This window comes from Mytilus californianus, unplaced genomic scaffold, assembly GCF_021869535.1.
Source record: "Mytilus californianus isolate M0D057914Y unplaced genomic scaffold, xbMytCali1.0.p SCAF_5, whole genome shotgun sequence".
In the NCBI taxonomy this organism is placed as follows: Eukaryota; Metazoa; Mollusca; class Bivalvia; order Mytilida; family Mytilidae; genus Mytilus; species Mytilus californianus.
In genome coordinates, this window is record NW_026262701.1 from 26,198,364 (window position 1) to 26,213,815 (window position 15,452).

General features: G+C 32.0%; 1 protein-coding gene across 1 annotated transcript in view; it reads left to right on the forward strand.

Annotated features, from left to right (window-relative positions):
* Nucleotides 1-8,085: 8,085 nt before the first annotated feature.
* Nucleotides 8,086-15,452, forward strand: part of LOC127701997 (calcium-activated chloride channel regulator 4-like) — a 31,978-nt gene continuing 24,611 nt past the window's right edge. Inside the window, exon 1 of the mRNA XM_052205972.1 lies at nt 8,086-8,377. Within this exon, the coding sequence (XP_052061932.1) occupies nt 8,228-8,377 (150 nt within the window). The 5' untranslated portion in view covers nt 8,086-8,227. The remainder of the gene's footprint in view (nt 8,378-15,452) is intronic.

Consider the following 15,452-nt stretch of genomic DNA (forward strand, 5'->3'; position numbering starts at 1 on the left):
AGTTTTAGTATTCAATATGAAAAAGCTATTGCAAAAGTATTCTCTTTTCAGTTTTTTTTGTTATATGGATACAAATATAAGTGATACCAATACAGTAAGGCAGTTTTATTATGGTATGAAAGTGTAGTAATTAACATTTACTGGTAATTCACACAAATTAAGAAATAAACAAATGAATGATAAATGTTGAACATGTACAATGAAATATATTTTAGAAATCAATTAGGCCAGATAGGCCTTATAAATTTTGGTCTTTTTCTTAACATACTGAATGACCATTTACACTCAGGACTGAGTCGCCAGTAGGCAGTACAGATGTAATAAACAGCTGCGCCATGAGCGCATGATACGCCCGTCGTCTTGTGTGTGAATTTTTATGCAATAAGCATAAATAGTTTCTGATATACGGCGTGACATGCGAAAACCCCCCTTTTTTTTTTACAAAAAACTCAATATCTATAAAATAAAATTTTGAATCAAAACCAAAAAGTATACAGATCTTTAGATAAATATAACTAAGAAGTGTGTAAAATTTTAAGCAATAATCATAAATCGTTTTTGAGATACGGCGCGACATGTGAAAACACCCCTTTTAAAAAAAAAAATCAATATCTCAAAAATAAAATTTTGAATCAAAACCAAAAAGTATACAGATCTTTAGATTAATATAACTAAGAAGTGTGTAAAATTTTAAGCAATAATCATAAATCATTTTTGAGATATGGCGCGACATGTGAAAAACCCCTCCCCCTTTTTTTACAAAATACTCAATAACTCAAAAATAAAATTTTGAATCAAAACCAAAAAGTATACAGATCTTAAGGTTAATATAACTAAGAAGTGTGTAAAGTTTTAAGCAATAATCATGAACTGTTTTTGAGATACGGCGCGACATGTGAAAAAACCCCTCCCCCTTTTTAACAAAATACTCAATAACTCAAAAATAAAATTTTGAATCATCACCAAAAAGTATACAGATCTTAAGATTAATATAACTAAGAAGTGTGTAAAGTTTTAAGCAATAATCATAAATTGTTTTTGAGATACGGCGCGACATGTGAAAAAAAACACACACCTGTTTTAGTTACTAAGTCCCGTAACTCAAAAAGTTTTAATCTTATTTTCACCAAAAAGTATACAGATCGTTTGACCATCATAAGAAACAACTATGTTAAGTTTCATGAAATTTGGATTAGTCATTCTCAAGTTACGGTGCGACATGTTTACGCCGGACAGACAGACGGACAGACAGACGGACGGACAGACGGAAAGACGGACAGACAGACGGACGGACGCCGGACATTTGTATAACATAATACGTCCCGTCAAAAATTTGACGGGCGTATAAAAAAAGAACCTAGCATCATATTGCTAGTAGCGCCAGTAGCATTGTTTGGTGAATTTGTGCATTTTTTTTTAGTTTGGCTAATGGACAAAAAATGTTTGGTTCAAATCTAAATAAAATGCTTTAATCTCCCTATTACTTACATTGTACATAGAATGGATACTACTTTGACAATTCCTTGTACATGAGAGTTGATAGACATTAAATGTCTGTCAAATCTTTATTTCACAAAGAATGAATTGCATAACAATGAACTGAGCTCAAAGCAAAGCACTTTAATAATACACTTAGACAATGAGCTCAATCCAGTGATATACTTTGTACTACAGGTCCTTCTTGAACATCCTACTGGCCAAAACCATATCTCACAAACATGCCATACTACATGGTTGGATCAGAAGTCCTGAAAAAGACATGAACTTTATTAATATATTTTAAGTATATACACTAGTTAAAACTTTCACAAATTTGTGGTAAAATTATTCAGTATCTAATTTTAGTTAACTGATGAAGAAACATTCAAAACTATAAAATGTTATCTAATAGACTAGCTGCAATGAAATCCCAGTTTTCTAAAATGGTAGGTAGAACCTAAAACTCAAAAGATTTTAAACTATGCATTTTAAATATTGCAAATATACATGTAATAATAATTCTTCTCAAAAATTCGCTATATTTTTCCTTATTTTGTCTTTTGTTCGAGACTGTATATTGACCTCTAGATGTCTTTCAATTACATCCAGTTTGGCGTGGGTTGATGTTTGATTGTTGTACATGTTATATATCAACTTGGGATTTGTTTATATAAATTAGGCGTGAAATTATTTTGGTTAACTGAAATCATTTAACTTACTTCCAAATTAATGTTAATACTGAGGGAAAAAATACATTGCTAAATAACCACTTTAAAACACATGCATACTTTTTGAGAGGAAGGCATAATGCATGTAACATCTATTAGATCTTTTTTTAAACCATTCTAAACTACTGATAAGTGATAAAGTTTGTTAACAGTTACTTACCTTCAAAAAGGGGGTTGCATTCACTTTACTACATATACATATAAATATAATCAACAATACTGAGTGCAACACCTAGGATAAATAGAGGATTGTTTTGTAAGAATAGTTGCTGAAATAAGCAGGCAATATTCAAAGTAGAATAAAAAATATTGCAGGACTGTGTTTTAAAGTAATAAGCATTGTGCAGGGCTCACGTTACCATGCTACTGGGGCGACAAAGTCGCTTTCCCGGTCGCCACTTCGCTTTGACCGACCTTCAAAAGCGAAATCTAGTCGCCCTGTTGTTTCCGATACTCAAATTTAGTCGCTTTCGTTATCGGCAATATTCAACATTTACCAAGTCGATGAAACAGCAATTTTTCATTTGAAAGTAAAGAAATTCAAAGACATAAACGATTTATTTTCTTTAGGAGGTTAAACATTGATTTTAAAGTTGGTTGCATGTTATTTTCATAAAGACAATTTTTTTATCACTTCTGGTACTTGTTCAAATCATTCTAACTTTCGGCAAACTAAGCTTGTTACTTCATTAGAACGTGATGAAATTAAAGATTTCTTGCTGTTGTGCAATACACTGTGCTGTTGCGCAATACTTAGTAAATCTGTTGTCAGACTATAAACAAATAAAGTTCAATTAATTCCCAGTCATATTAGAAATTTATGAAAATGTAAGGGAGCGTGCATCAATAGATATAAACAATTCACTTTAGTTTCATGAGAATTGCTGACAGCATTTTTTGAGCTATTGTCCGAAAACTGGAAAATCACCCCTTTTTTAATGAATATATAAAACCCCATAACTCAGAAATGTAAAATTTATAAAATTCTAAACGGAGCTTACATCAATATAGATATAAACAATTCACCAAAGTTTCATACGAACTGCTGAAAGCATTTTCGATTTATGTCCGAAACTGGAAAATCACCCCTTTTTTCATGAATAAAACCCTGTACATGTAACTCAGAAATGTAAAATCTAAAATATATAAAAATCGAAAGGAAACTCATGTCAATAGATATAAACAATTCACCACAATTTCTTGCAATTTGGTGAAAGCGTTTATTGTCCGAAATCTGGAAAATCCCCCTTTTTTTAATGAATAAAACCCCATCACTCAGAAACGTAAATTCTAAAATTTATAAAAAATGAAAGGGAGCTCACGAATAAAATCCCACAATTTATTAAATTGAAAGGGAGCTTGCATCAATAGATATATATAAACAATTAACCAAAGTTTCATGACAAATAACAACTGCTTAAAGCATTTTCGAGTTAATGTCCAAAAACATGTAAATCCCCCTTTTTGAATGAATAAAACCCCTTACATTGTAACTGGATAATGTAAATTCTAAAATTCCAAAACAATCTAAAGGGAGCTCACATCAATACATAAATACAATCCCATATAACTCTGAAACAGGAAACTAAAATTTTTAAAATAATCAATTCACAACAGTTCCATGCAAATTGGTGAAAGCGTTGAAGAGTTGGTGAACAAAGCATTTTTAGAGTTAATGGGAACATGAAAATCCCCCTTTTTAAATGAATAAAACCTCACATTTTGAAACTGTATAATTATAAAATTCCTAAAAATCTAAAAGGGAGCTCACATCAGTAGATATAATCAATTCACCAGAGTTTCATGCAAATTGGTGACAATATTACCGAGTTAGTGAACAACATGCTAGAAACAGACAGATCAGGGCAGACAGACGGACAAAGGCATACCATAATATTTCTCATGAACAGGCGTATGAAAACTGCAGGGTACCATTCCAGGCCAGCACCCTCTGAAGGAAACACTATAAGGGAGCTTCCTTTCCATTTTTATGGGGGGAAAAGGGGGGCTAGGATGAAAAAGTTTGTCCTGCATTTTTTTTTTAGTTCGAGATGTAATCTGTCCTGCCTTTTTATTTTTCACTTTTTTTGTCCTGCCCTTTTTTCTATTAGTTTATCCCGACTTGATTTTACATAAATTGTCATCCTGCCTTTTTTTCAAATTTCATCCTAGACCCCCCCCCCCCCCCCCCAAAAAAAAAAATCAAATGGTAGCTCCCTAAGTTAGCAAATTATTTTATTTTTACATTGACAAACCTGTATAACCTTGAAGCAGTATTAAGTTCATGTATTATCCCGCATATTATTACATGTACATTGAACTAAAACAAATTGTGGTCATTGTCAAAATTATAATTTACAGTTTACTTTTCCAATGCTTTCAATTTAAGATTAGGGCATTTTTGTCATTGGAATTGAGTTTTGTAGTCGGAGATTACTCTAACCTCCAACGACTGTTTTGCGACACCAGCTAGGGCAGTGGGACTTCAGCTGGTCCCATATCAGATAAGATGATATTTGCCCGTCCAAAGTGGAGGCGACTGGATTCATATAAATCAAGCCTCAATTTATTCATTTTTCTCTTCATTTAAGTAAGTTTGATCAACCTGCCACCCGTTATCTTCTCATATTTGGACAGTTTTCACATTGACCCATCAATACTGGCATTTTAGAGGGTATGAATGCCCTTTACCGTCAGGCGACAAACGGTCATTTTGGGCTACCGTTAGCATCAAATTGGTTAACATTTTACCGTGATTCGTCTACATATCCTTATGATGATTCGTCAGAGGTCTCAAATAATTATTGTTACAGTTATTTTTGGGAAAAAATTAACGTGATTCGTCAAAATCTGTCGATTTTTTTATCGTCTTGAAGAAAGTCTTCATTTTATCGTCATGCACCAAAAATTACCGTTAACGTCATTTTGCAAGATTTTTTACCGTTATTCGTCATGAAGGTACCCCCATTTTAACTTTCACTTTATAAGAATGTCACATGACCAACATTACGGGAACTGATTTATGCAAATGACCCATATTCCATAGGAAAACATAATCTATATAAATCGAGCCTCAATTAGTTCATTGTTCTCTTCATTTAAGTAAGTTTAATCGACCTGCCATCCGCTATTTTCTCATATTTGGACAGTTTTCACATTGACACATCAATACTGGCATTTTTAATTTAACTTTAAAAGATTGTGACATGACCAACAGAAAAAGTAATTTACAATGCATTACATGTACATGTATGACAGCTGATTTATGAAAATGACCCTTATTCAATAGGAAAACATAATCTAACACCTCGTTCATTTATGATGCAAATAAGCTGAATGGCCGAGTGTGTTCAATTTGAAAATAAAGAGTTAAAATGCCGGAATCGCAAAAACAGATGTTGGACATCAGAGTAATCTCGGACTATGAGTATGAGTTTTGGGCAATTTGTAAGGGGGGAGGGTTCAAGGGAAGCAAATGCTCTTTAAATTATGCATGTTTCAAAAATTGGGGGAAAATTACACAGAGAGTTGATTCATTTTTTTCAGACTTAATTTAAATAATGACTAATGTAGACTTACCTTCTAATTATTCTATAAAAAAAATTCACAACTACTGAACAGGAACAATCATGGTACTTTTTTGTCTATGAAACTACACTATGACATCTGATCTGCAAAACCTACAAACAGACACAGAAATATCATCAAATAGTGAAATATAAGATTGATTGCACCTTGTATGGATAGTTCCGACACGTGTTACATGGGGAGCCCGTTTGTTTAAAAATAATAATGTCACGTGATGATCACGCACTGACCGTCACAAATTTTTATCCTCCGCCATGATTATTCTTATTACACAATATTACTGTACTTACACAATTCACAAATGCGTAACCCATTTATCTTGCGGACATGTAATGGGAATGTGCACGGTTATCAAAAACTACAAAAATATTGCATGTACAGGTAATGAAGAAGTTATTTCATCAAATAGATAAGATTTTCACTCATGACACAAATCGACTGGGTGTCGTCGCCATCGGGGATAATTGATAAATGGGATTAAATTGACCGCCAAGAAGGTGTAGAGAACCACCTCTGGAGAACCTTAACATTAATTAGTAATACTCACCAAAATTTCTCTATAATTAACGCTATTTTCTGTAGGAAAATTTCAGAAAGATGCTGATAAACTTATTTGGTGACACAGATTATTTTCTTGTTTAGGCGCGAAATATATTCTTACTCTTAATGCTTGACGTAACAAAATTTATATAGAATTATATTTAACTAAAGCTCAGCGTAAATATGCAGAAGCACGACAATACATTAATGATAAAATGTGTAAATATTTCTGTAAAAGAATATAATTTTACTTTCCCAGTATACTTCACTTAGAATTACATTGGAGCGCAATTATTTTATATTCAGTAAAATATGTGTGAAATTACAATACGTTGTTAGGAAATTTCCATGGGAGATAATCAATTTTTCTTTCGAAAAGTCTTCTATATTAAAAAAAATAATGTTTTAGGTTATCTCCCATGGAAACTTATTAACAACGTATTGTATATTTTATTGAATATAAGATGTTTTAATTCAAATGATGTCTGATTCTTTTGAATATAGAAGACTTTTTGAAAGAAAAATTGTATGAAAGCTTAGTTTGGACATTTTTATAGCAATTCAAAATTTCTATCCATCACCCTTAGCATGACAATAACAATAAAATTTCCATACAAACTGTTAGACTGATTTTTCATAATAACATTGAAGTGGAATTAAAGTCTTATAGGATTGTAAGTATGCTTTATTTTATCACCTTGCACTTTCACGACTTGACTGTGGTTTTCAACAGCAGTTTGTTCAAATTTCTGACCAGTTGAACAGTTTGGTTTTATAAAACAAATTGCAATTTGGCCAGAATTTTGAATAAGTTGCAATAGGTGGAGAGCAACACTAACAGTCAAGTCACAGTAATGAATATCACATATGCATAAATTAGAATACAAATATTAGAGACCACAATATTAAACTAAAAAATTCAAATTACTAATTGACATGTCGTGTTGGTATATGTATATTTGAGTTGCTGTCTCATCGATGTATACCCAATATCTCCTTTAATTACACCTTATGTAAGAATCCTGGGTTTTGATTGGTTGATAGCCAGTGTATTTTTCACCAATTTACTGTTATCAAATGAATATCGTTCATTTTTTAATGCCGCCGGGGTATATGCAAAAAGGATATGCCTTTTTTACCCTCTCTGCCATGGTATTTGCCAAAAAATACTCTATCCGACTGGACGCTTGTAACGTCACGATCACCAATGCGTTTTTGAACGTTAACATTTGGTGTAATTAAACAGATATAGCATGTTCTTGGGGGGTATTTGCGAAAAATACCAGCCTTGAGAATGAATTTCCCTCGCCTTACGGCTCGCGAAATTTAACATTCTCTCGACTGGAATTTTTCGCAAATACCCCTCCTTAACATGATATATCTGTTCAAAATTCACATCCAAATTATATTTTCTTACGTCTAGATATCATTCAATGTTGAAATTTTGAAAGCACTAAATAATTAAGTTTTATGAATTTAGTGAAACATCGAGATCACCATGAATTCAAAGATCAATATCATATGAAGATCAAAATAATGTATGAAACACATGCCATCCAAAAACCAATGTTCTCTATTATACAAGGTTGTTTAAAAGATTGTTGAGATATAGAATAACATATCAAATAGTTCTTATTCCAGGTTTGTACGTAAAAGAAATACATAATGCACGTGTTCTCTCTATTCGGTCATTGGTTTATTATTTCAAAGTTAGTTGATCATAATATTATTTTATTATGTAAATGTAGACTGTTCGTGTTAATGACAGGACATCGTGAATCTGAATTCAATATTACTTTTCTAAACAAAAATAATACAGATAATATGATTAAGTCATACAATAGAACTTCCGCGTTATTTTTCAGTCCAGGTAGGTATTAACAGATACCGTCATGTCCAACATCCTCAAGCTGGTAGCTTTCCTAATTGGATTTTCACTTGCAAACTCGGCAGTCACATTATCAGGAAACGGATACATCGGTGTGCTAGTTTCTATTGGAGACAATGTTAAAGAAGATTCTGGGCTTATAACGAAAATTCAGGTAATAGTTTTGCAAAAATAAATATTTCTGAACAATTTATTCCAACAATATTTTTTATTTACATTTCTATAAGTTTTTATACTGTGGATTTATTAAAATAAATATTCATAATGATGGAATGCCAATTTCGTTGGTAAATGGAAGCCACGACTTCAAATACTAAACGAATTGCACGTTTTAGTGTCTTAGATAGGAGCAAAAGATGTAACCTCGAAATTACGTACCTCGAAATAGCTATTTGTTCTCAAACAACGCACATAAATGAATACACACTATTATATATTTTATATAAAACAATCATTGATATTTCTATATAATTATATATTCCTTAATATAAGATTGGCAATAATTATTTTTAAAAAGTACAAACTAACAGGATCAAAATGAAAAACTTGCCTTTTTACAAACCGCGTTACCTGCTTTGAAAGTCTTATTTTTTGGTGTAGCTAATTATCTAATATACATGTTTCTATATCCTGAAAATGTTAACCATTTCAAATCTAAGTCATATAAGGTGCTGTAGGGTATAAATCATGGAGAAAGCAACATATCGACACATATACAACAATAGAGCTCCATTTTGAAAAAGGTTTCTCCAACTCAATACACGGACATGTGTTTATTTATTTATTTATTTATTTATTTATTTATTTATTTATTCATTTATTTATTTATTTATTTATTTATTTATTTATTTATTTATTTATTTATATTTATTTAAGTTATGCGAAATAAATCAGACCCATTTTTCATTAATCTGTGCTATAAATGCTGAATTGTTTGGATACTTCCTGGTCAAAATGGTAAAACCACCTTTTCATCCTACGTAATTGTTCATTAAAATCCGACATTCCTATTCAAATTCAGATGTGGGTCATGAAAGAACAAATATTATGTGCATACGAAGATTAGAGTATATCAAATTACTCTTTATATTTAGTATTATAATTGTTTATGACACGACTTATATTTCAAAAAGAGATAAGCTTATATGGATAAGTTCTTATGTTACACACAAATTTTATTTTCAGTAGTCTCCCTAATATTTAAGTATAAAGTATCAAAAAGGCATAAAACCAAACAAGCATCATTCATTACAGAATTATTTTGATAAAGCGAAACGATGGGTATTGGTAGAACCGTAGTTTTAATATGATGTGTAAATGGTTAAGCAAATAAGCGTTATGCCTTTTTTTTTTATTTAAGTGGGGTGTTCTATTATTATTATCACATGCATTATTATCATTTATGTGTTTACTTCAATGAAGTTTGTTATGAAATTAGTTCATAGCAATGTTCAAGCCAAGGTTTGAGAATCATTGTTTTTAGTTATGCTCCTTGAAAAGAGAAAAAGTGTTTTAAAAGTTTATAACATATCTTGTCCATCATATCTCAGTCGATTCTGAATGTGTATAATATGTGCACGTTAGGAAAAATGTCATTAAAGAGCTCTATGATAAGAATAATGATGGGCTATCGTTCAAATCGATTACAAAAACTGATACTCTTTTACAAGTCGATGACAGGTACTTGTATGTATAAAAATAAGAAGATTTGGTATGATTGCCAATGAGACAACTCTCCACAATAGACCAAATGACACAGAAATTACCACTATAGATCACAGTACGGCCTCCAACAATGAGTAAAACCCATACCGCATAGTCAGCTATAAAAGGCCCCGAAATGACAAATGTTAAACATTTCAAAAGAGAAAACTAACGGCCTGATTTATGTACAAAATAATGAACGAAAATTAAATATGATATAGAGCAACAAACGACAACCACTGAATTACAGGCTCATGACTTTTGACAGCACATACAGAATGTGGCGGGGTTAAACAAGTTTGAAGGCGCGCCAACCCTCCCTTAACCTGGGACAGTGGTGTAACAGTACAACATAAGAACAAACTATAAAAGTCAGTTGAAAAGGGCTTGTATACTTGTTTTTGCCGACCAAATATACTCGTAGAATTATTCAAAGTGATCCCAGGTCCCTAAAGACTTGTTTAATCATATGACAGGTACTGTTTTGACTTGTTCATTCCAATCACAGTAACTTGTTCAAAGCAACTACAATATTTTTAATAATTCTACTGTTCAAAAAGTTATACCTTCTTATTTAGATAATATTAAACTACCTATAATTTATTATACGTATAAAAAAAGCCAAAGTTTAATCTTTTATTACATCTCAGTTACATCTGACGTCAGAATAGAAAATAATGCATCTCAACACGAGACTGTGAGACGTCGAAGTTAAGATATGATCCCTATGGTCATGTAATTAAAGGAAACCTTATTATCATTCAGAACCGAAAGATTATAATCTTTCTGAAAAAATGAAAAGAATATCCTCCTCTTTTAACAATAAATTGAAAAGAATGCTGTAAGGTCATTAGAGATGCTCTTTCATCCTATTGTATTTAAAGGTGTAAACCGGAGAAATCTGACAAAAAATTCAGTGATACCTGTTTGAATAAATGTCTCAATATTGTTGGTATTCGCATATCGCATTTCGGAAATAATTTAGAAATTAATAAAAGGGTTAGTAATACGACCATAAAACAAACATCGAGTACTCGCAATTCGTTTTGTGTTCGTACCGACCGATTAGGAAGCCAACAATGTGGTGACGTAAATACTACACGAAAATTCTTAAGAATAGAATTATAAATTCTTCTACATTCAAGGCCGTGCGTTCCATAGATAGTCAAAAAGTAAACAATCATGTCACAGTCACATCTCAGCTTACTTAAAGAATTTTTTTTGACGTCTTTACTCCCAATCCGTTTGATGTGTACTGGTACTGGTCAATACTTTAGTCTGGGAAACATCATTTATTTAATTGTTGTTATTGGCTTTGAACTAGTTTTTGTCTCGCCTGCGACGAAAGTCGCAGAAAGTGAGACATAGGTATTACTATCCGGCGGCGGCGGCGGCGTAAAATATTTGTATAAAGCTTTATATTTCAGAAGGTAGAAGACCTGGATGCTTCATACTTTGTATGCAGATACCTTATGTTACGAACTTTCCGTCTGTCATATGTCCAATGTCCTTGACCTTATTTTCATGGTTCAGCGACTGCTTGAAAAAAAAGTTTAGTTTTTTTGTTATGTAAATTTCTCACTTATTATGAGTAATAGGATAACTATATTTGTTATATGGGTTCCTTGCAACGTCTACATGTCCATCAGACAGGGTTCACCTGACCTCAGCCTCATTTCATGGATCAGTGATCAAGGTTAAAGTTACGTGATTAGGTCCGTTTCTCAGATACTACAAGCAGTAGGTCAGCTATATGTGGTGTATTGAATGATTATAAGGGATACATGTCAGTCTGGCAGGTTTCATCTGACCTTGACCTCATTTTCACGGTTCATTGGTCAATGTTAAGTTTTTGTGTTTTGGTCTGTTTTTCTAATACTATAAGCCATTGGTCAACTATATTTGGTGTATGGAATGATTGTAAGGTGTACATGTCTGTCTGGCAGGTGTCATTTGTCCTTGACCTATTTTCATGGTTCATTGGTCAATGTTAAGTTTTTGTGTTTTGGTCTGTTTTTCTAATACTATAAGCAATAGGTCAACTATATTTGGTGTATGGAATGATTGTAAGGTGTACATGTCTGACTGGCAGGTGTCATTTGTCCTTGACCTCATTTTCATGGTTAATTGGTCAATGTTAAGTTTTTGTGTTTTGGTCTGTTTTTCTAATACTATAAGCAATAGGTCAACTATATTTGGTGTATGGAATGATTGTAAGGTGTACATGTCTGTCTGGCAGGTGTCATTTGTCCTTGACCTCATTTTTATGGTTAATTGGTCAATGTTAAGTTGCTCTTGTTTGGTCCTCTTCTCAGATACTATAAGTTATAGGTCAACTATATGTGGTGTATGGAATGATTGTAAGGTGTGCACGTCTGTCTGACAGGTTTCATCTGACCTTGAGCTTATTTTCATGGTTCGTTGGTCAATGCTAAGTTTCTGTTGTTTGGTCTTCTTCTCAGATGCTATAAGTAATAGGTCAACTATATTTGGTGTATGGAATGTATTTTATTATTTAACTGCTGATTACTTACATTGAAATAGATTATTTTATAAAAATCTTTAAATAACATTAATAATGATAATAAATAACAAAAACTTTTAAGGGATCATTACTAAACCGTGATTAACAAAAACATTGGAAGGTGTGAAAATGTTAAAATAAGGTCACTCATGCATGAATGTTTAACATAGAATACAGTTCACTCCAGTCCCTTCATAAAGATTAATTGGCTGAATATGTACAGATTGAAGAACTTTTGAAATTTTGTTTGCACAACAGAATCACATTTACTGATTTTTGATACATATGAAATAAGATAAGTATTGAGATAAGTAAAAAATATTTTAGCATAGCAACATAAATAGATAAATAGATAATATGAAAATATGACTTTTTACAATATTTTGATCAAAGATTGAAGATAATTTTAGTTTTTTTTTTTTTTTTGGGGGGTGGGGGTCTTTCAGGTTCATCTCAAGGAATTGACAAATATTTATCCAGTTTCTGCAATGCCTTAACTTTATCTCACCTTGACTTCATGTTCATTCATCATTAAAATGTTAATTTAATGTAAAGCTTATATAAACTTATTTTTTTTACTTTCAACATAAATTCAATTATGAACACTAAAACAGGCGAGACTTTTCAGTGTGTCCACTCTTGTTAGTAACTATGAGTATTCTTAGATTGGTACTTTGTGTCTTTCGTCTTTATGCTAGTTGTTTTTGTGCTTCGTACCAATCTGATGAGTCGAGGTATTTCATACTGATTTACAGTTTATTCTTATTTTGTGCTGATACACCACTGTCCCAGGTTAAGGGAAGGGGTGATTGCTCAAATGAATGTTTAACACAGCCACAATGTGCCTGTCCTAAGCCAGGAGCCTGTAATTCAGGAATAATCGTTTGTTGATTTGTTTTTTTGTTTATTGTTTTTTTTTTTTTTTCATAAATCCAGCTATTGTTTTTGCGTTCTAGTTCTTTCCTATTTTGTCATGTCGGGGCCTTTAATTGGTGCTTCATTGTTGAAGACCATACGGTGACCCATGGTTGCTCAAGTCTACGTCATTTTGGACTCTGTTGGATAGTTGTCACATTGGGAATTATACCACAACTGTTTATTTTATTGTGTTCATGCCAATGACCAGTACTTATAGACTTGTGCATACCGATCAAAGGTACTTGTAAACGTGAACAGAGTGAGAGATAGTTATGATTTTATTTTGTTTTAACTATGCATATCTCTCTCCTGTTTTTTTTTATCAACATGTTCAAACACGTTATAGTTTTTGATTGTTTATTATTAGCAAAGCATGAAATAAAAGTCACGACTATATATATTTATCGCTATTTTACGAATTTTTCCTTTGATCTTGCTGACTGATAATTTCCGTTCTCAGCGGAGTCAAGTGACATTTTAAAAACGGAGTCGAGTGATATGAAAATTATCGCTAGAAACTAAGGGAACACGTGTCGTTGTCAAGGAAATTAACAACGTCTTCATAGGTAAAATAGCGATAAACAGATTATCATTGGTCATCTCAACTCGATTGCTTTTCTCGCTTTCGCCGTACCGGCTCAAGCGTGAAAATCAATCTCGTTGAGATAACCAACGATAATCTATAAATATATAAACAATGAACAAATATAAAAAAGAGCACTGGTACTGCAGATGTCATATAAGTTTTTTTATTCCATTGGCAATTGTATATTTTATGTTCACTTTGGAAAAATGAACGATCTTATGAAGAATTGACCTCCTCTCTGGAGCAATGCTACAATGATACCAAAATCATTAATTCTGTGTATATGTAACAACACTGTTCAACTTGCATTGAGATACTAAAGGTCTAAATTCAAAAAGTTGGATACATGTAAAAACGTTATAAATATGAGTTTAGTTTCAGGAAGAAAGTTTCAGTATTCCATAATAACATGCAGGTCGAAGTCCGTACGGTTGCCTATAATTGCTTACATCCACTTCATTTGAATTTTGGTGGATAGTTGTCACATTGGCAATGATACCACATCTCCTTATTTTTATAAAATAAATAGCACATATTTACTTATTCAGTAAAAGTTCATTTATAAACGACCATATTCTTGAAATTTTCTTACTATTATACGAGCCAGTATTTTAACCACTTCCTTTGACATGGCCGTAAAGTGACCATACGTTTTAGATTTCGTTACATAGAAAGACATCACAGTAAAGTCTCATATTTTACTAATAAGTGGAATTCATTACACTAGGATTTTAAAGGATAGGATAGGAACTTTAACTCCAGACAAAATGTTCTCTTTTGTATTTTAGCCTTATAGTACTTTATAGAAGTAAGTAAAAATCCTGACGGGTTAAATGCACACAAGAAACATACAATACATGAAAAAAGCTCTAAACAAGTCAATTTAAAATGAATAATATATAAGTATATAGATAACTGACCAATGTGGGCCTCATTTCGCAACTATAGCCCACAACATTAGACAAAATATCTTTATTGGGATCCAAAATGGTTTTAAGTTTAGAGTTTGAGTCAAGCTGGTTAAAATTAGGAAATGAGTGTTCCACTGAAAAAACATTTTTTATAAACATCACCTTACTAAATAAAAAATTATATTTGTCTTCTTTATCATTTAATGGTATTGTTATAAAACGTAGATTAGCTTTGTTTGTCTTATCTTAAAATGAACTTCATCAGATTTTATTTAAGAAATGATTCATGGGGGCTTGAGTTTATCGTGATTTTACCACGGGTTGGTATAGAGTCGAAAAATATGAGAATCAGATGACACATGAAGTGTGTCCCGTATTAGTTTATATTGCGAAATTAAAGCTAATGTTATTGAGAACTTATATCCGATTTAAAGATAACATTGCTACTCAGAAAATTTACGCAAGTATGATGTATTTATACCAAAAAATTGTACATGTACTGTTCAAACGAAACTCGTGTTACGAAATTTGTATGAAAAATATATAGATGTCCAAAGAATTGTCCCGTTAAGGTGAAGTTACAGTA